The following is a 25,461-nucleotide window of genomic DNA, read 5'->3' on the forward strand; positions in this document are numbered from 1 at the left end:
ATTATTGTTGTCATTTGCTTACCTAGTTCTTCTTGACAGAAGCTGTCTGGTGGGTTGACATACTTCATAGAGCTCACATCCAGTTTCCAGTTGTGCTTTGTACAACGCACAATGCTAAAAGACATAGAAAAATATACAATTGTTCCTAGAACATCAATAAACTTAAATTGCAAACTGGAATAATATATATATTTTTTTAAAAAAAGGTATCAAAAAAGTGTTTACAAATACAAATATGACTTTCCGAACCTTAAACATGTAGGCATTTTTTATATGGAGTAAATTAATGAAGCACCCTCAGTGTACAGAGTAGGTTAATTTAGTTTGGATCCTCTGTAGGAGTGGGGATTAATTTGTTTGTGTTAGCTGTGCAGATAGATCTTTAAGGGCTGGGCCTATGTTACTTCCCCCTGGCTTCCAGAATTTGCTGGATAGTTCTGGAACTTAGAGGGTGAAGGAACAGAGGACAAAGTCTGAATATTTCAGGAGTCTTCACTAATCTCTGGGTAGACAGTTGCCCAGAAGGCGGGGCAATTGGCCATAAATGTTCAGGATCCTCGCAGTTACAGAGTAGAGTCCAGGATCCCATTGCCCGGAGGGGACCACTGTGCTGCGGGGGAGCTCTACCCCTGGGCAGAAGGATGGAAAAGAGAGAGCCTGTGCAGAAGAGTTGGAGCAGCTGAAGTCTCACACCCTTTCTAGCCTTAGCTAGGCATAACTGAAGCTATCAGGACAGTCAAGCTCTAAGCCTGTATAGCAGGAAGCATGTGCAGCAGCCTCTCGGACCTCAGGATTCATCAATAAGGGACTGAGTGAGCAACTTCTTTTCATCAAACCCAAGCTTGGATAGAAGGGGGCAGCAAAGTGCAATATTTTGCATGCCCACATCCAAAGGACTGCTTAATGCTAGCTCATAGCCATCCTACACATCGAGCTTGGGTTCAAGACAGCCAGGTGCATCAGCAGTGCTCTATGGAGTAGCACCTGCATTCATTAGTTGGAACTATTAGCTATCAACTTAGCTGTGCCATCAATCCTACAGGTGGACAGCATTTTATAATGTCTAGCACCCAGAGTGATTAGCAAGTCCTCATGGTTTAGGTTCAACAGTTCTGGGCATCCCATGCTTTCCATTCTCCATCCAAGTTTAACGCCTAAATGGAAACAAAAAACTCCCCCAAATTGATTCTAGAGTCGGCAAAAGAGGCAAAATTCCTGTTACTTGGCTGTGTGCATGAGGGAAGACCCAGAAATTCAGCAGCCTTGGATGTCAATGATTATAATATAAATTCTTGTTTAGGTCATACAAGAGTAATCAGTCCAGTTAAAAAAAAAAAAGTTGTTCTACATATCATGGAACAAGGCGCACACATGGAGGTTAAGCAACCACTGTCTGAAACACAGAAAAACTGAACAAAATTTAGCAAAACCAGTCAAGTATAGAACCAGCAGTCTTCGATATGTGGAACAGAGCATAGATTTTTTCGCAGCACTGAGTAAATTAATCAGTAGAGAATGCTTGTAGTGCTTCATCGACATTGGGGTTAGGTGAAGCAGAAAAGCTGCAGCTTCAACTGGCATTTGGACATTCATTATTTAACTTGCATCCAAAAGTCCTTAAAGCGGAAGTTCACTCTCTAAAACAACAATGACTATTTTTAATCCTTATACTGCTAGCATTAGTAAATAGATAGGAAAGTATATCTTATTTACTTGTTTTAAACATTTTTTTTTTACATTTCTTCAGTTACTTTCTGGTTTCCAGGCCTAGGCAAATGATGTCATACAACCCAGGAGTCTTCAGGAGGAGAGAAGGGTTTTTTTTTTAGCTAAGCACACACTCCTGCCTGAATGCCTGAGTTATAGGCAGGTGGATTCCAGGAAGTAAATGCTACATTAATCATCTGCCCTTACTTAAGATGGCCACAACCAGAAATGTTAAGGGGTGTTTTTCAAAGGGATTTTTCGGAAAAATAAAGCATGGACACATGGATGGATGGGTGAGTATCCTTTGGATATTAAAAATGAATTAAATAGTGCTTTTGGTTTGTGGTGTTCAGATGAAGTGTAGTTGTGCTTTAAGAGCTGCAAAATACCAGAAAACGTGGAGCATGGAACCTTCTTTATCCCCTCATCTCCAACAGAGCAGGGAACTCTGCAGGGACAATTTATGTAGGGTCTTAGGAACCCTATATCACCTAGCTAAAATGTTGTATTCCCTCTCTTAAGTTTGGAAACCCAATGGGTCATTTGTATGAGATAGATAGATAGATAGATAGATAGATAGATAGATAGATAGATAGATAGATAGATAGATAGATAGATAGATAGATAGATAGATAGATAGATAGATAGATAGATAGATCGATCACTGTGCTTTGTAGAGCTGTGAATTTGATAGGAAAATTTAGTCTGTCACACTGTAGTCAGGGTGGCTGCAATTGCTGTGTTAAGTACATTTAGTTTTTCACTGTACTCAGTGCAACTGCCTTTGACTAGTTTGGTCTGCTCTGTGTTCTCAGCTGCTGCTAGTCTGTTTATTCCCTCTGCTGTCCAAAAATGCTGTAAGAACCTTCTGGATCATAGGTGTGGAGCTATGCAGATGGCATCATGAATATTTATGGAACCCTGGCCAATCCCAGGGACCAGGGACCTGAAGGCATGCTGGGACACTGTATATATTCTCTGAGCACACTGGGCTCTGGGTCTTTTCCTCCAGGGCAACGCTGCCTTGTGCTTGCTGTTTGTTAGGCCTCAGGTGAGCAACCTGAGGGCCTGGATGCTAAAGCTGCTGAGAGCTGACTGGGGGGCTGCCTGCTAAAGATCAATATTTGTATCACTGGAGAAAAAGGTCACTTGGAAGTCGGAAGGAGGCAACCCTGGACAATGGAGTACAGACTGCTGGGAAATCTTAGAGACTTTTGAGTTGCTGCCACCCCTCCTGTGCTAGTGAATCTGCCATGTGGTTGCTAAAGAGGACATCGGCCAGTGTCTTGAAGAGCTTTATCAAATTCCTTGTGAAGGGATTATGCTCTTATTGTTCCAAGAAAGAAGCTTGTGTGCTTTATCTGCTTCTACTACAGAGGAGCTCAGTCTATCTAGTTCTTTGTGAAGGGACTCTTCTTTTTTGTGCTCCAAAGAAAGAAATCAGCTTGTAACTGCTCCTATTACAAGCCAAATCCACAGTTTGCTACATGCAAGGACTTCTGCTTCAGCTTTACAGAAAGGAGTTCACTGTCCTCAACCTGTACATAGTTTTTGTTTTTGAAATATCCTACTCAATTCCCTCATCCCTAACCAAATTCTCCAAAAATAAAAACTTTAACAACACCACCCCTAGACTGGTTATTGAGAAAATGTGTGGCCGAGGTTGTGTGCCTGGCTGCGAGGCAATCCACTGGAGAAGAACCTGGGCATAATTCCAGCGGCTCCTAATGGAGTAAGCGCTACATGTATAATGCAGTTTTTTTGTTAATCCGTAAAGATAACACAAAGGTAATGTTCCCACTTAGTATTGTACTCAGGGGGTGGGGAGTTTAGTGAGTAAGACAAGATAGAAAACTGTGAAAGGCTATGTGGAATGGATAAGCAGTTTTTCAAAGTCCATGTGAGTCAGGAAAGATATATCACTTTTCCCCAATTGTAGGTCAAAAAGTGATATAATTGCATCACTTTCCACAAAGTGAGGGGGATCAAACAGAGCTTGAACTTCTGACAATGATCACCACTATCCCTCGCTGTGGAAGTGTAATACCTGAAGAATAGCATATACAGTCTCCAAGGTAGCCAGGTCCCAATTGTGACGAATGGACATGCAGATGGTCGCATGGGGCTGCTGTGGCTAGGCTGACGCATTTCAGGGGCAAGCCCCCTTCCTCAGAGCCAGAAAAAATTGATTTTCGTAAGATCTTACCGTAAAATCCTTTTCTCTTAAGCTCATTGACAGACGTAGTCCTCGTTGATCCAACACACTCGGGTTATGCTGCCCTCTACAGGAGTAGGACTAGACAGGAAAGAAAACACTCTGGCCACACCTTAGGGGCAGTCCCAGAGAGTATATCCTCTCTCTCTCTGCTACAGCAAATCAGTTATGTCACAAAGCAGTGTTTAGAGAATTTAACCCAACCCAACTCAAAATAGAGGGATGGGTACTACGTCTGTCAATGAGCTTAAGAGAAAAGGATTTTACGGTAAGATCTTACAAAAATCCATTTTTTTCTGTCGCTCATTGACAGACGTAGTCCTCGTTGATTCAACACACTCGGGACGTCCCAAAGCAGTACCACAAATGAGGGGTGGGAAAATGGAAATTAAATCCAATCTAGAAGGCCCAACCGGTGCCAACTAGAAGTTTTCAATGCTCATCAATCAAAGATGAGACTTAACAGAAAATTCCAACAGAAAAAAACCCTCGAGGTAGACCACCGGTCTCCTCAAATTGCGGCCTGCAAAACCTTGCGGCCAAATGAGGCATCCGCCGATGCCATCACATCAATCTTATAAAATTTTGTAAAGGTATGTACCGACGACCAGGTGGCCGCCTTACATACCTGGACCACTGACGCCTGATGGCGGAAGGCCCAGGAAGTACTGAGCGCTCGAGTGGAGTGCGCCCTAACAGGGAACGGAGGACTCCGACCCTTAATAGAATAAGCCTGTACCACCGTCTGTCTAATCCATTTGGAGATAGTTGCGGCAGATGCAGGCAACCCCTTTCTGGGGCCATCCGTGATCACAAAAAGTGAATCCGTCTCACGGAACGATTCCGTAGCTTTCAGGTATACCCTGATTGCCCGAACCACATCCAAGGAATGCAACGCATGTTCCCGATGATGATTGGGCTGAGGACACAAGGAAGGTAGCACAATATCTTCATTCAGATGAAAATCTGAAACCACCTTTGGAAGAAAGGATGGCTTAGGATGAAGAACTACCTTATCCCTATGAATCACTAAGTATGGGGACTGGCATGACAATGCAGCCAGTTCTGACACCCTGCGTGCAGAAGTGATAGCCACTAAGAAGGCTACCTTCTGGGATAAAGTCAGCAAGGGAATCTCCCTGATGTTTTCAAAGGGAGGTTTCTGCAGAACCAACAAAACCAAATTAAGATCCCAAGGCGGTAAGGGCGTGCGGACTGGTGGAGCCAGGTGCCGCACCCCCTGGATGAAATTTCGCACCAAGGATTTTGTAGCCAAAGGCTTCTGAAAGAAGATTGCTAATGCTGAAACCTGACCCTTGAGGGTGCTCAAGGCTAGTTTCTGCTCAACCCCCTTTTGCAGAAAGGCCAATATTCGGGTCACCGAACAGGTACATGGAGGAATTCCTAACGATTCGCACCACGCGATATAAGTCTTCCATGTGCGATAATAGACCTTGCTGGAAGTCGCTTTCCTTGCCTTAATTAGAGTAGGAATAACTGAAGCTGACAAACCTCTGTCCTTCAGTACCTGGGTCTCAATGGCCAGGCCATTAAAACCAGCGACTGTAAAGCACGATGGAAGATCGGTCCTTGAGACCGCAGACACTCTCTGAGAAGAAGTTCTCAAGGAACGTCCGCGACTAGCATGTCCAAGTCAGCCAGACCGGCTTGAAGAGGCCATCCTAGAATTTCCAGGACAACTGGCGCTGACTGGATCCGAACCAGGCTGCCCTAGAGCTATCTGGCCCCGGCCATCCGACAAAGTCTGATCGTTCTCTGTTCCCACACATTTATCAGACACCTGATTCCTATCAGGAGTGGTGATTTCTCCTGGTTGAACCACAGGGACCGAAGTCACCCGGCTAGAGGCTCCTTGGTCTGTCTGTTCAACCGGATCCGATTCTTGTGGGGAACTGAGGCTAATCTTTGGAAAAGGTAAAGAAAATTATCTGTTCAGGGAATGGTAACTACCGCTCCCTGTAGTACTTAGATGTTGGAAGGGAAGAATCGCACCGGTAGCAGTGGTCGATGCTCGATCTAATGCCCTGAATACCGGTGAAGATGTCCCCCCACCCTCAAGCCGGGTGGGGGCGCACCTTCAGGCTGTGTAATCCTTTGCTTCAGGTTTGGCTGAGTCGGTCTTTTGTCTGTCCGACCAGCCCTTCTTGAACCCTCCTGGAGGAGTCTTGCCCTTCCCGCTTGCTCCAGCTGAGCGAACGAACCCTTTATGGGTGGTAAAGAAAGGTCCCCGCTTGTTACGAGGTCCTTTAGCTTTAGCAGCCTGTGGCAAAAAAGTGCTTTTGCCCCCAGTGGCATCCTTAATGATCTCATCTAGGGTGGCCCCAAATAGGCGATTCCCCTGAAAGGGGAGATTCGTCAAGGTCTTTTTGGAACCTAGGTCCGCTGACCAGCATTTTAACCACAACACACGTCTGAGGATTACCGCTGACATAGATGCATGCCCTAATAGGGGGGTAGCATCCAAGGCTGCGTCACAGATAAACTGTAGTCCTTGTATAATCTGTTCCATCAAATCAGATGTTGCCTGGGGGATATCTTTCCCCTTCAGGTCCTGGCGCACCAATCTCGCCCATTCCGTTAATGTCTGAGACACTAAACCAATGACAATTACTGGTCTAAAGGCTGACCCTATCAGGGAAAAGATAGTGCGGGACTCCGCTTCTACTTTCCGATCCACCGGATCCTTAAAGGAAGAAGCGTCCTCCACCGGAATAACCGTGGCTTTATTCAGTCTGGAAATAGGTGGATCCACCACTGGTGGTACCGTCCATTTCTTAATGAGGGATTCCTCAAACGGATAGCGTCTAGCAATGCGCTTGGAAATAGTAAAAGGTACGCTTAGAATGCTCCCATTCTTCTTTAATTTTATTACCAAAACACTTGGGTACAGGAAAAACCTTCACCGGTTTGGTGGGTTTGTTAGTACCAAAGGGAACTGTTTCTGATTTGCTGTAGCAGAGAGAGAGAGGATATACCCTCTGGGACTGCCCCTAAGGTGTGGCCAGAGTGTTTTCTTTCCTGTCTAGTCCTACTCCTGTAGAGGGCAGCATAACCCGAGTGTGTTGAATCAACGAGGACTACGTCTGTCAATGAGCGACAGAGAAAAAATGCTGCGTTTTTTCTGGCTCTGAGGAAGGGTGCTCGCCCCTGAAACGCATCAGCCTAGCCACAGCAGCCCCATGCGACCATCTGCATGTCCATTCGTCACAATTGGGACCTGGCTACCTTGGAGACTGTATATGCTATTCTTGATGTGTGTTGTATCACACCAGTCTTGTGAGTACTTTGTACACTTTTTAATATTTTAATAAATGGTTTTATGGTAATGCACTAGGTCGGTGCGCCCCTCTTTTTCTTTTTTGTCTTTTCTACCACTGGTTCTGGATATCCTTGATCCTGAAGGGGGCAGCAAGACCAAACAGCTCTCTCTACATCTGAGTTTGTAGTGCACCTCTTTCTACTCCATCAGACAGCACTTGAGCGCAGGAGGTTTTGTTTTACTAATTGTAATACCTGAAACCAGTGCTCTCGAAGAGTGCAGAGAAGCGACCCATCCTGTAATCTTGAGGAAAATCACTGTGGAGAGTACAGGACTAAGTGCCAAGGGAGTCAAATCTGACAAGATTGACTATTTAATAAACCCCATCAGCGGTAATGTAACTCCAGTTGTGAGATGGTTAATCAGGTGAGGTAGTACTTCTTGGAGGAGCAACAGGAGGCCTCCCAGTAAGCTTTCCATAAAGAATTGTGCCCACCTTTTCCCTGACATGAGAGTAAATCATTTTAAAAACGGAGCCAAATGCACCACTTTGCAATATTTGTGCACATCAGGTAAACCAATGCCACCCTTTAGCAGCCCACACTCTAATCACTCTGTGTGGTGCCTACTCCCCCCTCCTGCCTCACCCCCCCCCCCGCATTGCTGCTGGCTTCTCTCCTCTTCTCTCCTGTCCCCTTGGCTACTGCAGAGGATGTTTCAGGATGGAGAGCAGGGTCAATATGTCATTTACTGGCCCCTTCCTTTTCGTGATTAACACAGTTTACTATTCTTTAGTGTGTTTGAGCTTTAACCGGTTGCCGACCGCCGCACGACTATATACTGCGGCGGTCAGCCCCGGCCAAGCAGAGTGACGTATGGGTACGTCACTCGCCTGTCACTGACTTGAGAGCCAATTGCGGGAGGGCGCGTGCCCGCCGAGGCGCGCGCCCGCCGCGGCTCGTTCACTGACAAGTCAGTGCGTGTGACCGGCGGACCCGATGTCCGCCGGTCACACTACGATCGCTCCGGTGAAGGGAGAAAGGCGGAGCGGCTTATGTAAACAAGCCGCCCGTCATTCTACCTGGTGTAAAAATGAAGATCAGACAGTTCTACTATGTAGGACCGTTGATCTTTGTTTTTACACCAATAGCCATGTCCCTATACAGTTAGAATCACGCCCCTAGGACACACTTAACCCCTCCCTCTCCAATACAGTTAACCCCTTCCCTGCCAGTGTCATTTTTGCAGTAACAGTGCATATGTATAGCACTGATTACTGCAGTAATGTCACTGGTAACCCCAAAAGTGTCAAAAATGTCAGTCAAGGGTCCGATCTGTCCGCCGCAATGTGGCAGTACCGAAAAAAAACGCAGATCGCCGCCATTACGCGTTAAAAAAACACCAAAAATGACAAAAATCTTTCCCTTTGTTAGTAAACGCGATAACTTTTGCGCAAACCAATCAAAATACGCTTTTTGCAATTTTTTTTTACCAAACATATGTAGCATAAAACAAATTGGCCGAAAATGTTAAAAAATTTTGATTTTTACATTTTTTTTGGGGGAATTTCATATAAAAAAATGTGAAAAATATTGTTATTTTTGCAAAATTGACGCTCTTTTTTTGTTTATAGCGCATGATCAAAAAATCACACAGGTGATCAAATACCACCAAAAGAAAGCTCTGTTTGTGGGAAAAAAAGGACGTCAAATTTGTTTAGGTACAGCGTCGCACAACCGCGCAATTGTCCGTTAAAGTCACGCAGTAAAAAAAAAAAAAAAAAAAATCGCAAAAAACGAGCAGCCAAATCCTCCGGGGCTTAAGTGGATAAGGTGCACACCCTAATGCAGTAGGCAACGCACACCTATAAATGCCATGCTTTACCAGCCCACAGTAGTCTCGCAAACATAACAGCAAGGCCTGGAAGAGGTATAAGAGGAGGTATAAGAGGTATAGAGGAACATGTTCATATTGAGTGCACTGTTTATTCCGAACAAGGAGAGCAATTTTGCAGACAATTTAGTGAAATGCCTTATGACTTGAGCCAGGAACATGAGAAATTGGCAGTGAAATGTCTCCAACATCAGGTGTGAGAAGGATCACTAAGTATTTGAGGTTCTTTGGAGTCCATTTAAACCGAATTTGTGCCCGTAAGGTATCAAGGGTCAATTGAGGTAGATTTATGTTCATGGCTTCCGACTTTTGCAAGTTTATTTTAAAATTGGAGAGCATGCTATACAGTACCTCTGAAACGGACAATGATTATTTTAACCAAACCCATCATAGGAGAAACGCAGGAGCAACCATTGCTGACTTTTTCTTCTGGCACTGTTGTGCTTCAATACTTTTAGTCACCAACCTTAAAGTAGGCAGATAACAATTTAAAGGACTTTCATTTGGCTATCGTAATCTGCATACTTTGTGTCAGTAACCTAAAATCTATTGCAACCAGTGACAACAACCAGGCTACGAACATTTTCAGCTGCAGTTTCCTTCATGCTCCTCTGTTAATTAATGCTTGCCACGGCACTAACAGTCAGGGACAATAGTTGGAGAGTGTAGCGTCATCTGTAACAGCCCCTGGTTCCTTAAGGCAAGTAGGCCTACCGGTACTTGGTTGCCCCAGGTCTTAGTACACAGTGCTATAGTCCCTGGCCAAGCAGCACCATCAAGCAGATGAAGATATATAAAAAAGAAACCCACAATAGTCAAGGGTATCAGACGACATCAGTATATGGCAAAGGCTGGAGCCAAGAGGGTACCGCAACCTGGAGACAGGGTTAGGACTGACAGCATTTGATACCGTAATCCTGGAACAGGCACAGGTCAGGGCATCTGGCAGATTGTAGGGAATTTCAAAGTCAGGACAAAGTCAGGGCAGGCAGCAGACAGAGTATTCAAAGGACAGGGTGAGGTCTGGGTTGGCAGCTGACAAAGAGTTTCACATTATCTAAGTGAAGGGGTTAACAAACGGAGAATCCATAGATGACAAGCAAAGGCTTACAGGAACAAGCAAAGTGAGATTACAGGAGCTAAGTGGCAAATACAGTCACAGAGTCATGGGCATGAAATCCTCTTTTAGGAACATGTATTCCTATGACAACTCTCCAAGACGGGAACTCTTTAGAGAGATTTCCTATTTTTTTCCTGTCCTGTTGCATCTTCAGGACAGGAAGTGAAGGGAAATCCAGTGGAACATAAACAGCTATAAAGAAAAAAAAAAAAAAAGGTTTTGGTTTTACATACGCTTGAATCTTTAAATATTACAGCAGATACTCAAGGTGGGTTTTGATGGATTTGTATTAGCTCACAAATCACCTCCTGTTTGTTTACATTAGAAAGCTGGCAGGTTGCCAAGTTCTTGCTGCCAGGGAAAATAGAGTAAAAGGAGCTGTGACTTCAGTGTCTCTTTTGTGGTCTTTGAGAATTAATCTCTATAGTGCCTTCAGCTATAAATGTTAGTAAGGGCTTGATTAAACGCAAAATTTACACCAGCTGCTGTGTTCCAAAACAGCAGCTGGTGTGCGGTGCGGTCAGGCACTGAAACACTGATGCGTCAATCTTGACGCAGTGCACTGTTAACTTGTTTTTTAAATTAACTTTATGGGACGGTCACAAACACATTTGAATATCTGTACTTGTAAATAACCTAAGCTTGACAGCCCCTTTTTGCTACCTATAACCCTCCTGGTAGCAAAAACTATAATTCTCATGACTGCAAACCTTGTTAATCCATACTACATATTTATGAAATTTTTAAGAGCCAGGACCTGGGTCTATAAACATGGAGTTATTGACAGGTTGGTTGTCTGTCGAGCATAAAGGCCATGGAGGGTTTAGATAAGGGGCAAAGTTAATGCCTAGGGCTTAAAGTGGAAGTAAACCCTCCTATCGTTTTCAGCTAAGCAAACGGCCATCTTGGCCTCTGCTTAATCTACAACTGCCATGATGCTGCACATATGATCAGTTATGACACCAGCCATTGGATGGTTTGACAGTTTGGTTGAGAGCACAACCAATGGGAGTGTTACATTTTCAGCACGTAACTGTTTTTTGAAACTGTTAAATGGATGGTTTACTTCCACTTTAGGAGATGGAGATATAAAAGAGTATAAAGCGGGCAAGTATGAAGAGCAGAGGAAATGAGTAAGAAAGAGGGGTTCATTTTGTTGTAGGAAGAAAGAAAGAATTATGCTCCAGGTAAAAAAGGAGCAAAGTAGAAAGAAGGAATGAAAGTCAGGGGGCACCTAACTTGGGAAGGACATTATAATTTTAGGAGTGTCTTTTTGTTGTAGGAAGTGTGTGTGAGGTGAGGATCTCCATTCTTTAACAATCCTTAATTTAAATGCTGTTAAATTGTTGCCTGCTAATTTTTGTTCTGCGTGGATTAAAATAGAACTATAGGCAAAACCTTTGTTTCATTTTAGATAGTGTAAGGGAGGGTTATAACCCCTGTAAGGGTTTTTTTTGCCCTCTTTGTGCCAAAGGGGAGATTTCTCTTCACTTCCTGTCCCATAGCCATAACAGGAAGTGAGATTAAATCTCTGCAAATTAGGAAAATCTCTTGAGGTCACCAGAACTAGTGTCCACATTGGATTGGTATTCCCCTTTTCTGAGAACAACCCAAAATGTGTGATTTTATTTTACTTTCATATGTAATGATAATGGTAAACAGCACAAATAGAGGGGGGGAATCTCCCTAAGGGACACAGACCGCAATAAAAAAACGGACCCGTGTTCTAATATATTTCCACTCAATCCAAATACTAAAAAAAAAAATGCTTTGCCTTGAGTTATACTTTAAGCCTATTATAGGTTTGTAGAGAAGAGAGGTCCATGAGTCTAAGACTGGCCATACACTATACAATTTTCCTGTTCACTTTAATTTAGATTTACTAAAACTATATAATATAAGGTCAAACCTAAACACTTTCAATTTGTATACAATTAGACAGGCCCTTCCACTACATAGTTAAAAAGGTAAATCTAAAGGAAATTGAATAAGAAAATTGTATAGTGTATGGCGAGCCTAAGACTAATGTTTTTGACAGTGCTGAGGTGAGAATTTTTAATACTTAGGTCCAGAGTACCTGTACAGAGACACATGTTTCACAGATGTGGGCAGGGCCGGCATCAGCATATGGCAACTTAGGCAGCTGCCTTAGGACACCAGCAAAGGGGGTGGTAAAGTCTAAATCCCCAGCTACTTGCTGGGGATTCCATATTTGGTAACTGTCCACCTTTTCGCTAGGCATTCTGCCTCAACTGTGTACTGAGCTGCGCCCCAGGAATGAGCGCTGCCACACACTTTGCCATACATGACAGACCACTTACGGTGTAGCATAGGACCTCCCTCTCCTGACACACTGTATAGCCCATGCCCCCCCTGCACATCCTCGCAGCGTGGGCATTTTATTTAAGAGTACCTGTACCAGGAGGAGTACTGTAGAGCCTCCCCTCTCCACCACCCTCCTGCTGTACATCTAAGGTGTGGAGTGTGTATGTTTCCTCTGCACTCCTCGGCTTCTGCATAGACCCTGAGATGAGCCTGAGCAAGGCAGTCACAAGTGGGCGGGCTCAAACCCTCCTGGTCTGCCCTCAGTATGCACTGATGCCTGACCTGCTATACACTAGACCAGAAAGATGATCAGGAGAATGGTAATTGCATTGGTGTGCTGGGAAAGGAAGGGGGCAGAAAAGATTGGAAGCATACAATACATGTGCTGCATTGGGGGGGTTGGAGGCATAGGTATGTTAGAGGATGGGGGATAGAACCAGAGGTGTGCTGAAGGAGGAGGGGGGGGGGAACATAGATGTGCTGGATTTGTGGGGGGGGGGGAAGGTTGGAGGCATAGGTTTGCTGGAGGATGGGTGATGGAATCAGAAATGTGCTGGAGGAGGGGGAAGGGACTATTGGAAGCATACAGTAGATGTGCTGGATTGAGGAGGGGGGGACTGGAGGCATGGGTGTGCTGGATCGGGGGGGGGGGGATGTGGCACATGGGTGTGCTGGAGAGGGTAGGATAGAAGACAAGGTGTGCTTGGGGTGTTGGAAGCAGAGGTATGTGCTGGGGGGGGGGGGGGGGTTGGAAGCACAGGTGTGCTAGGGAGAGGGGTTTGGGAGACGGAGATATGTTGGGAAGATGAATTAGCGGCAGAGGTGTTCTGGGGGAAGCATTAGAAGTAGAAGTGTGCTGGGGGGAGGCATTGGAGGTAGAGGCGTTCTGAAGGAGGCATTGGAGGTAGAGGCGTTCTGAAGGAGGCATTGGAGGTAGAGGTGTTCTGGGAGAGGCATAGGAGGTAGAGATGTGCTGAGGGGAGGCATTGGAGGTTAAGGTGTTCTGTAGGGAGGCATTGGAGGTAGAGGAGTTCCGCAGGAGGCATTCAAACCAGATAGGTTCATCCAACTGTGCATTTTTGCATTTTTGGAAGCCCATTATTTTCAATTGGCTGCTGAACGCAAAAAGTTCAGCAGGCACAAATTTTAAAATTGCACCACACCAAACCCCACAGTACTGAGATACTTTGCCTTCTGGTGGCTGCACATGCATTTGAGTTTGCTAGATGCGTGGGGTGCCATTAGGAACTAATGACACCCACACATGTCTGCTGATGGCAATGCATTTCTGTGTGGTGCGGGAAAACACATGCATCCATGCATGTTCCTGCACTGCAGTTTGTCTGGACAAGTCCTTAGGATTAAGTAGAACTGTAGGCAAAACTTTTTTTTTTTTTTTTAATTAGGCAAAAGGAGGGATAGGTTTTTTTTATTTTGAAGATTTCCCTTCACTTCCTGTCCTAGAGTCAAACAGGAAGTGAGAGGAAATCCCTGAAAATTATTGGGAATCCCTTGGGAACCCCCAGTTCACCGGAACCAGTGACCCCATTGGAAGATTTCCCCTCTATTACTTTTCTGGGGACAACCCAAAATTTGGGATTTTAGATATATAGCTCCAGCAGCTCTCCCACATAAAACCATGGTGCAAATAACGTATGGTAAAATTAGCTTTATTTACCCAACGTTATTTGCACCATGGTTTTATGTTTCTCCCCATATGTGAGAGAGCTGCTGGAGCTATATATCTAACACTGGGAGCTTGGATTAATAGAGGAATAAAGGAAACCATCCACCACTGTGGCGTAGCGTGGGGGGTGCGGGGGGTTTGGTGGGGCAATGGCACCGGGCGCACTCTCAATTTTTACAATTTCCATTGCATGTGTCACTCCAGCCGCCACCATCTTCAGGCTCAGCGATGGCTGGCCGGCGCCCTGTGACTGGACAAACATCGTCATGTGCTGCAGCTGGGCTGGCCAGTGGCGCAGCGTGGGTGGTGCATGCGCAAATGGTCCCTTTTGGAACCCAAGCCTCAACGTCTGAGTCGCCGTCTTCTCCATGTGGCAGTGGCGGAGCAGATTTGGATCAAGACAGCAAGACACTGGTAAGTCATTTGCGCGGGGGAGGAGGCACAGTGTAGTGTAGTGGAAGGTTAGTGTAGTATAGTGTAGTGTAGTGGACAGTTAGTGTACTGTGGTGTAGTGGAGTGGACAGTTAGTGTAGTGGACAGTTAGTGTAGTGTAGTGGTCAGCAATGTGTAGTGGACAGTTAGTGTAGTGGACAGTTAGTGTAGTGGTCAGTGTAGTGTAGTGGTCAGTGTAGTGTAGTGAAGTGGTCAGTGTAGTATTAATGGTCAGCATAGTGCATTGGACAGTGTAGCGAGTAATGTCGTATAATGCTCAGTGTAGTGTAGTGGTCAGTGCAGTGTAGTGGACAGTGTAGTGGACAGTGTAGTGTAGTGGACAGTGTAATGTAGGGGTCAGCGTAGTGTAATGGGCAGTGTAGTGTAGTGTTCAGCGTAGTGTAGTGTTCAGTGTAGTATTAATGGTCAGCATAGTGTAGCGTTCAGCGTAGGGTAGTGGGCAGTGTAGTTTAGTGGACAGTGTCGTGTAATGGTCACTGTATTGTAATGGTCAGTGTAGTGTAGTGTAGTGGGTAGTGTCGTGTAATGGTCAATGTATTGTAGTGGGCAGTGTAGTGTAGTGGACAGTGTAGTGGGTAGTGTCGTGTAATGGTCAGTGTAGTGTAGTGGGTAGTGTAGTGGACAGTGTAGTGGGTAGTGTCGTGTAATGGTCACTGTATTGTAGTGGGCAGTGTAGTGTATTGGACAGTATAGTGGGTAGTGTCGTGTAATGGTCAGTGTAGTGTAGTGGACAGTGTGGTGTTATGGACAGTGTAGTGCAATGAGTAATGTAGTGGTCAGTATAGTGTAGTGGGTAGTGTAATGGTCAGTATAGAGGGCAGTGTAGTAGAGTGGGTAGTGTAGTGTTAGTGGTCAGTGCAGTGTAGTGGGCAATGTAGTGGACAGTGTAGTGTAGTGGTCAGCGTAGTGTAATGGGCAGTGTAGTGGTCAGCGTAGTGCAGTGGTCAGTGTAGTATTAATTGTCAGCATAGTGTAGTGGTCAGCGTAGGGTAGTGGGCAGTGTAGTTTAGTGGACAGTGTCGTGTAATGGTCACTGTATTGTAATGGTCACTGTATTGTAATGGTCAGTGCAGTGTAGTGGGTAGTGTCGTGTAGTGGGTAGTGTCGTGTAGTGGGCAGTGTAGTGTAGTGGGCAGTGTAGTGTAGTGGGCAGTGTCGTGTAATGGTCACTGTATTGTAGTGGGCAGTGTAGTGTAGTGGGCAGTGTAGTGTATTGGACAGTGTAGTGGGTAGTGTTGTGTAATGGTCAGTGTAGTGTAGTGTAGTGTAGTGTAGTGTAGTGTAGTGTAGTGTAGTGGACAGTGTAGTGGGCAGTGTCATGTAATGGTCACTGTATGGTAGTGGACAGTGTAGTGTTAGTGGTCAGTGTAGTGTTATGGACAGTGTAGTGGTCAGTGTAGTGTTAGTGGGTAGTGTAGTGTTAGTGGTCAGTGTAGTGGACAGTATAGTGTTAGTGGTCAGTGTAGTGTAGAGTGTAGTGTAGGGGGTAGTGTAGTGGACAGTGTAGTGTGTAGTGGTCAGTGCAGTGTGTAGTGGTCAGTGTAGTGTTAGTGGTCAGTGCAGTGTGTATTGGTCAGTGTAGTGTTAATGCTCAGTGTAGTGTAATGGTCAGCGTAGTGTAGTGGACAGTATAGTGTTAGTGGTCAGCGTAGTGTAGTGGTCAGCATAGAGTAGTGGGCAGTGTAGTTTAGTGGACAGTGTAGTGGGTAGTGTCGTGTCGTGTAATGGTCACTGTATTGTAATGGTCAGTGTAGTGTAGTGGGTAGTGTCGTGTAATGGTCAGTGTAGTGTAGTGTAGTGGGCAGTGTCGTGTAATGGTCACTGTATTGTAGTGGGCAGTGTAGCGTAGTGGACAGTGTAGTGGGTAGTGTCGTGTAGTGGGTAGTGTAGTGGACAGTGTAGTGGTCAGTGTCCTGTAGTGGACAGTGTAGTGGGTAGTGTCATGTAATCGTCACTGTATGGTAGTGGACAGTGTAGTGTAGTGGACAGTGTAGTGTTATAGACAGTGTAGTGTAGTGGGTAATGTAGTGGTCAGTGTAGTGTAGTGGGTAGTGTAATGGTCAGTATAGAGGGCAGTGTAGTACAGTGGTTAGTGTAGTGTAGTGGGTAGTGTAGTGTTAGTGGTCAGTGCAGTGTAGTGGTCAGTGTAGTGTAGTGGGCAATGTAGTGGACAGTAGTGGTCAGTGTAATGTTAGTGGTTAGTGTAGTGGTCAATGTAGTGTTAGTGGTCAGTGTAGTGGACAGTATAGTGTTAGTGGTCAGCGTAGTGTAGTGGACAGTGTAGTGTAGAGTGTAGTGTAGTGGACAGTGTAGTGTAGGGGGTAGTGTAGTGGACAGTGTAGCGTGTAGTGCTCAGTGTAGTGTTAGTGCTCAGTGTAATGTAATGGTCAGTGTAGTGGTCAGCGTAGTGTGTAGTGGTCAGTGTAGTGTGTAGTGTCAGTGGTCAGTGTAGTGTTAGTGGTCAGTGTAGTGTAGTGGGCAGGTAGGTCAGTGTAGTGGACAGTGTAGGAATCAGGTAAGTCAGTATAAGGGTCAGTGTCGGTTCAGGTAGGTCAGTGTAGAGGTCAGTATAGGAATCTGGTAGGTTAGCGTAGTGGACAGGTAAGTCAGTGTAGGAATCAGGTAGGTCAGTGTAGGAATCAGGCTGGTCAGTACTATTGTAGGAAGGGACTCAGGGAGTGCTAAAAGTCTGCAGGTTATCACAAATTACATGCCTTGCCCCGGGCGCTGACAATCCACGCTACGCCACTGATCCACCATCACCCTGTGGGGGTATACCAGCTCTTTTAGACCAAGCTGTCATATTGTTTCAACTATTTTCACAGCACTGGTGATTGGGATCATATATCACCTTCTCATCAATTTTTATAATCATTCACTATTTATTTCTATTGATATTGCTATCACTTTTTATTTTCTTATATACAGTATCTTATGAATGAATGTATGTATCAATGGATATAAAAACCTGACAGGGGTTCCAATCTATCCCCACTCCATCCAAAACTAAAAAAAAAAAAAAAGGATGTTTAGGTGATTTTTTTTTTTTTTTTTTCACTTCGAGGGCTCATTCACACCAGATGCATTGTACTGTGTTGATCTGTATTGATCAAAACAGGCTCACAACAAAAGCAAAGAGAAAACAATTGTTCTCTGTGTACCCTATTTATACCATACATGAGTGTTAATGTGTGTTATGTACAAATGCAGTGCGGTCAGAAAAAAAAGGGGGTTAGCAGGAGGACGGTTGGGGAGAGGCACCAAAATGCACCTTCACCTAAGCAGGGCCCTTTGAAGGAATTTGGGGGCCCCAAGCAAAATGGACATGGAGGCCCCCCCCGCACACACGCAAAGCCTCCAGCTTTATTTTTCACAGAGGAGAGAAAGAAACATGTGTTCCTTCTTCTTCTTTGTGCAATGCCAACCCAACCTGTTGGAATGGGAGAGCCCAGGAAAACAGGTGCAAGTGGCGGCTGAACACAACCATGGGGATCATTTTTGCTACACAAAAAGCATCATGGCCACATCATATAGTATCCATCCTCTGCTGTTTTGCAGTATAAGGGTGAATGTTTGGGGATGGTAAAAAAAAAAAAAAAAAAAAATTTTCTACACCCTAAACACAAGTGTAAGGGGCCCATTCACATGAAGAAAGTGTAGGTTGTGTCTCCTGTTCAGAGCTGTATTTTGCCAGCATGACGATGCACAAAGTATTGTGGGCGTCCACGTGCCAGCTTCCCATTCATTTCTATTTGGACCTGCACCCAGACCTACCTGCATGTTAGAATAGGACCCAGTGGTTGTACCCATGCAACTGCGTTTCCCAGTAGAAATGAATAGGACACTGGCAGGCGAGGCGGATGCGCACACAACACTTTGTGCATCCCATGCTGGTAAAAGATGGCCCTGCACAGGAGACACATATCTGCAACGCCAAGTGTCCGGGTGTCCCTAAAAGGGCCCTAAATGAGGCCTAAGAATGCTTTTCACTGTCCGTCCTGTGATCATCATCATTATCATCATTATAATAATCACACAATACAGATGCTGTGGTTCAATGCAACTGCACTGTGTAATTAACATGATGATAATGATCACATTTAGCTGCTGTATCAATCATGTGCAACAGAGGCATAGCTTAGGTGAAGAAAGAAGCTGTTTTTTTAGTGACAATGACAATACCTTATTTAAGCAACATTCACTGCAGACTTGCTGGTCCCCACTTTCCTCATACTGTCTGTCCCTCTGTGCTTTGGTGGCTTTTGGCTGCTGCTGATTTCCCCTGAGCCTTCCCTCTCCTCAGCTCAGCACTTACTTGCTGAAGGAGACACGAGACAGTCAGTGAAGAAGCTGCTGTCTACTGACAGCCTCTGCTCCCTGTGACACAGATATCACTCCGCCAGGACCGGAACTTGGGGCCCAGGATATATGGTCATTGGTCAGTCAGACCAAATGGGAGCAGCAGGGAACTCGGCAAACAGGCAGAACTTCAGAAGCAAAAAAAAAAAAAAGTGCCTGTGTTGTAAAATTTTGTCGGATGCTCTGTGAAACACAGCTGCCGGCCGGGCCCCCTACAGGAGGTAATGGGAACTGCATTCCTGCTATGGAAAGAGTTCAGGAACCGACGTCATCATTCCCCTGCCTTCCTGCAGCCGGACTCGAGCCCTGGATGATAATGTCAGTCTGTGTCGGGTCTTGGGGCCCCAGGCCAGCTCGGGGCCCCAAGCAGTTGCTTGGTTTGCCTGCCTTGACGCGACGGCCCTGCACCTAAGTAGACAAAAATCCTTGCACTGGCCCTGGATTTGGGCCACAAAGCCTAGATGAGCACACCCTCTAAAGTAGTTTGGGTGGTACAATGGGATATATTTGGCTAAGCACAAGGGAGTGTAGTATGCATGGCTTCCAAACTGTCCCTGATTTTAAGGGACTGTCCCTTATTCAGAACAAACTCCATCTGTCCCTCTTTTCGCCTCATTTGTCCCTCATTTTGGTCTGATATATATCGTTTTATATAAAATGCACTACTTCGCTATCAAAAATTGTTTCCCAGCGCTAAACCGATCACCCAGTTTCTAAATTGCTGCATTAGTAGATTCAAGAATCCAATATAAATTCCAAAATCAAATATACAGTAATTGCAATGGTTTAAAAGCACTTGTGGGTTTAACCAATCATTTAATTTTGTCTGATTCTCATTTAAGGGGGGCATAGCAGGGGATGTGTCCTGAGCCTGTACACTTTTGCTAATAGGTGTCTCTAGTTCCCATCTTAGAAAGTTGGGAGGTATGAGTACAATCTGTATGGTACTTTTTAACTATACAAATAATAGTAGAGTTTTTTTCTTCTTTGAGCAAAGTGAAGCCTAGTTATTCCCATATAAATGTACATGGGAATTAATGAGTATCATTTGTGGAAATAAAAATTAACCTGCAGATAGGAAGCCTCTGCTGTGCTGGGCCATTAACTAGCTCAGAGTGCTTAGGCAATTCTTTCATATGATTGTTTTTACAACTAAAATATTTATATTAGGTTGTGAGCTCTCATAAGCAGGGCCCCCTAACCCTCATATACTGAATTGTACTGTAGAGATGGGCTCTGGCGTGTTCAGGATCCTAGTCCCAACCCACCTGCCCACTCCCACCAGGAAGCCAACACTGAACACCACTAATCACAGGCAGTGAGACATTTCCCGGTCCTCAGCTGTACAGACCAGGAAACGTCTCACTGCCCATGATTAGCGGTGTGCAGTGTCAAATACCTGGCGGGACCGGGCAGATGGGTAGGGATTAGGATCCCGAATATGCCAGAGCCCATCTCTATTGTACTGTTACTTTACTGTTTCCCTTATTTTGCAAAGTGCTGCACAAATTGTTGGCTCTGTACAAATCCAGTAAAACCAGAGTAAAAATGCATAAACAGAAAAAGTAATTATAAAACTAAGTTTCCCTCTAAATGAATACAAAACCAGAAAATAAAAAACAGCAGTGCTAGTATAACATGCAATTTCTGTTTAATATAATATGAATGAGAGAGTATTTACCTGCTATCCAGGTCCTCAATATCCTTTATGAAGGTTCCTCCTTGGTGTTTACATAGGTTTTTGCAAGCTCGTAACACATCCTCATTTTTAAATACAATGAAATTTTTACCGCTTTCCTTATTTCTCAAGAGATTTACTCCTTCTTTTAAACTTGCTACATCGGAGGCTGTGATATGTAGAAGAGTGTTTGCTCTTTGCTCCATACTAGAAAAAAAATAGTCATAATTATAGGTTAGATGCAGTAACATCTTTTTGTATTATCATTTACAGGTAAAATAGATGCTTTCAGGTTGTATGATATAACAGGCAAGGTATGAAAAGTCATAGAACTGTTATGTGATGTGCCGTACCATATCAGCTTCACAGGCAAATGATACAAGATACACACTGCTATCAGTTACATGGGGGAGTTGTAAAGCTTTGCATTGGAAATCCAGTCATCTCAAATGACCTGGCCACACACTCAGTGCTGCTGTTTAGAACACAGACCTTGAGCACAAATATATTGGGAAAATTAGGCATCAATGGTAACTTCCTAAGGTGCAGCAGGAGTTTTCAACACAACAGCATTATACCCAATATCCTGCTGGCTATATGGTTGTGCTCAGATCTTCCTTATGTTTTCCACATGGCCAGAATATTATCAGGCAACAGCCTGGTCAGACCACCTCTAGCACTTCTATCAAATCATATGTATCCACCCCTCTGACGGACGCATGTGTTATAACGTTATCATTATTTCAAATTTCTACCCTATAGACACCTTGTCAGTAGCATCTACTCCAGATGAAGTGAACGAAAATTCACAAAAAACATTGAGATTAATGATGCATTCCATTTTCTACTTTATCTGTGATGTTGAGGAATTCTTATATGCATATTTGCAACAAGAGATTTAACTACAATTATGAACTGGTCATGCACAATATATTGACATCAGTAAATCAGCCTTTTTTGTTTAAATATTTTTTATCTTTGTAAAGACAGATTTTATTAATTTGATCCCTAAAATAAAAAGTCTAATTCTCCCCATAAACTCCCCTCAATATCACATTGAGGACTATCTTTGAAAATAGATATTCAAAAAGGAGGTATCATTGTTGTATAAGGTGCTCGTTAGTACACCCTTCAAATTGTCTTAAAGAGGAAGTAAACCCATTGATTTAAGAGTTTCAAAAAAACAGTTACATTGCCACCATTGCCCTAAGGTTATGTGTCTTTGGATATGAGTTCATGCCCTTAATAATTCAGTTACCATGGTGAACATTGCCAAAAATGCTTGGGTTGCCCATCTACAGTGGGTACGGAAAGTATTCAGACCCCCTTAAATTTTTCACTCTTTGTTATATTGCAGCCATTTGCTAAAATCATTTAAGTTCATTCTTCTTCCTCATGAATGTACACATAGCACCCCATACTGACAGAAAAACACAGAATTGTTGACATTGTTGCAGATTTATTAAAAAAGAAAAACTGAAATATCACATGGTCCTAAGTATTCAGACCCTTTGCTGTGACACTCATATATTTAACTCAGGTGCTTTCCATTTCTTCTGATCATCCTTGAGATGGTTCTACACCTTCATTTGAGTCCAGCTGTGTTTGATTATACTGATTGGACTTGATTAGGAAAGCCACACACCTGTCTATATAAGACCTTCCAGATCAAAATGCATGTCAGAGCAAATGAGAATCATGAGGTCAAAGGAACTGCCTGAAGAGCTCAGAGACAGAATTGTGGCAAAGCACAGATCTGGCCAAGGTTACAAAAAGATTTCTGCTGCACTTAAGGTTCCTAAGAGCACAGTGGCCTCCATAATCCTCAAATGGAAGATGTTTGGGACGACCAGAACCCTTCCTAGAGCTGGCCGTCCGGCCAAACTGAGCTATCGGGGGAGAAGAGCCTTGGTGAGAGAGGTAAAGAAGAACCCAAAGATCACTGTGGCTGAGCTCCAGAGATGCAGTCAGGAGATGGGAGAAAGTTGTAGAAAGTCAACCATCACTGCAGCCCTCCACCAGTCGGGGCTTTATGGCAGAGTGGCCCGACGGAAGCCTCTCCTCAGTGTAAGACACATGAAAGCCTGCATGGAGTTTGCTAAAAAACACCTGAAGGACTCCAAGATGGTGAGAAATAAGATTCTCTGGTCTGATGAGACCAAAATAGAACTTTTTGGCCTTAATTCTAAGCGGTATGTGTGGAGAAAACCAGGCACTGCTCATCACCTGTCCAATACAGTCCCAACAGTGAAGCATGGTGGTGGCAGCATCATGCTGTGGGGGGGTTTTTCAGCTGCAGGGTCAGGACGACTGGTTGCAATCGAGGGAAAGATGAATGCGGCCAAGTACAGGGATATCCTGGACAAAAACCTTCTCCAGAGTGCTCTGGACCTCAGACTGGGCCGAAGGTTTACCTTCCAACAAGACAATGACCCTAAGCACACAGCTAAAATAACGAAGGAGTGGCTTCACAACAACTCCGTGACTGTTCTTGAATGGCCCAGCCAGAGCCCTGACTTAAACCCAATTGAGCATCTCTGGAGAGACCTAAAAATGGCTGTCCACCAACGTTTACCATCCAACCTGACAGAACTGGAGAGGATCTGCAAGGAGGAATGGCAGAGGATCCCCAAATCCAGGTGTGAAAGACTTGTTGCATCTTTCCCAAAAAGACTCCTGGCTGTATTAGATCAAAAGGGGGCTTCTACTAAATACTGAGCAAAGGGTCTGAATACTTAGGACCATGTGATATTTCAGTTTTTCTTTTTTAATAAATCTGCAACAATGTCAACAATTCTGTGTTTTTCTGTCAGTATGGGGTGCTATGTGTACATTCATGAGGAAGAAGAATGAACCTAAATGATTTTAGCAAATGGCTGCAATATAACAAAGAGTGAAAAATTTAAGGGGGTCTGAATACTTTCCGTACCCACTGTATATGAACCAGTTGAAAATAATCCCTGGCACACCTAATCATTATCCACTTTTTATTCTTACCAGCCAAGATAGTTATTGTTACGGCCTGGAAGAGCCCCCTGTTTGACTTTTCCTTACAGAACATTAATATTAATAACAATTTGAACAATACCAGCCATGCGACCCGGCTACATCTGCTTAAAGTATAAAGTCTCATATTTTAGTTAAAAATAACAAACACTTACCTGCTCTGTGCAGTTGGTTTTCCTCAGAGCAGCCCAGATCCTCCTCTTCTCAGGCCCCTCTTTGGTGCTTCTGGCCCCTTCCTCCTGTTGAGTGCCCCCACGGCAAGCAGCTTGCTATAGGGGCACCTGGGCTGAGCAACAGCTCCGTGTATCCATTCTCATTCGCACACGGAACCACATCCTTGCCTCCTTTCTCCCCTTTATTGGCTGACTGACTTTGACAGCAGCGGCAGCCAATGGCGCTGTGCTGCGGTCTCAGCCAATGAGGAGGGAAGTCCCGGGGCAGCCGAGACACTCGTGCAATATCGCTGGATCTAGATTGACCTCAGGTAAGTATTAGAGGGGCCAAGGGGGGCTGTTGCACACAAAAGGCTTTTTATCCTAATGCAGAGAATGCATTAAGATAAAAAGCCTTCTGCCTTTACAACCACTTTAAGTAGTTTAGCTTAGTAGTTAGTGTGCTTCAAGATAAGCAATCAAGATTTGAAAAGATCTGGAGCCCCTGGCTCTCTAATCTACAAATACCATCTGAATAGTGGTGGATTAGTTGTCGGGCAGGAGTGGACTTCCAGATGGGTGACCCTCCTTCCCTCTCCCCTTTCTCTTTCTGGCATACTTCTGTCTATCCTCATTCCTATATTTCCTATCCTGTTTCTTTCTTATACAATTTATTCTCTCTTAACTGTTTAATGCTATGGAATACAGTGCTAACACAATAATGTTTTGATAGGGCTAAATACATTAAAAATGTCGATGAGCGATCTAGCTCACACCGCTTTTATTAACAAGTGTTTGGGCGGGGCTGAGGTGCCAGTGTGGGAAAAGTTGAACTGCACTTGCTAATAACTAAACTTCAGGCTGGGAGCTGTTGTCATGTGACAGTAAGCATTAAGGCAGGTCTCCCGGACTTAAAAGCTAGCTGCAATGACACTAACTCCTTGCTCTCTGTGCTAACACCACTTTGTAGGTGTGCAGCATTTTGAGGCCGGTACCACTGAGCCTTTACTAGGCTCCATCAATCCAGCAATTCATGTCACCTCCCTCCCAGCGACACGTCCAATGGTTGCTATGGGAAACAGGGAATTCTCACTCTCTCCAACCACCCTGCTTGCTCTCCTCTCCAGGGGCTTCTCTATACACTCTCTTCCGTGACTCCATGTGGGATCCCTAGGCACTCTGTGCTGCGGGCCTGGTCCCAATGAGCTGGGAACTGGCCACTAGTGGAGGTGCAAAGCACTTAACCCTCTCCACTACCAGAGGAGCCGTCACCCTTGCTAGCCACCTGTCTCCTGGCTGATTGGCTGCGTTAAGCAATGATACAAACACTGTAGTCATTACAACAACACATTAACTTCCACTGGGCAGTACTCTGTGTGTTACACCCGTGTATTGCATCCTCCGCTAGCTCAGTCCCCTTGTTGTGTTGCAAGCCCTGTTCTTTTGTTACACTGTGCATGCACCCCTTTAGGAGACTTCAGGCCAAGCAAAGCAAGTAAGCAAACAAAATCCTTTACAGAGGTAGTTGCTAGAACATTTCTCAAAAAGTAGATTGTGCATATGTTATACAGAAGGCAGGTCCAGGA

The 25,461-nt window shown here is 44.6% G+C and overlaps 1 protein-coding gene across 1 annotated transcript in view; it reads right to left on the minus strand.

Moving 5' to 3' along the window:
• The window catches only part of LOC309556247 (cytidine monophosphate-N-acetylneuraminic acid hydroxylase-like), a 250,871-nt gene that overhangs the window by 136,433 nt on the left and 88,977 nt on the right, over positions 1–25,461 (minus strand). The window contains exons 2-3 of the mRNA XM_082258661.1: positions 20,721–20,924; positions 23–114 (exon numbers count right to left, since the gene is read on the minus strand). Coding sequence (XP_082114787.1) covers positions 23–114; positions 20,721–20,923 — 295 coding nt within the window. The 5' untranslated portion in view covers position 20,924. The remainder of the gene's footprint in view (positions 1–22; positions 115–20,720; positions 20,925–25,461) is intronic.

This window comes from Pelophylax lessonae (assembly GCF_965119305.1).
Source record: "Pelophylax lessonae genome assembly, chromosome: 5".
In the NCBI taxonomy this organism is placed as follows: Eukaryota; Metazoa; Chordata; class Amphibia; order Anura; family Ranidae; genus Pelophylax; species Pelophylax lessonae.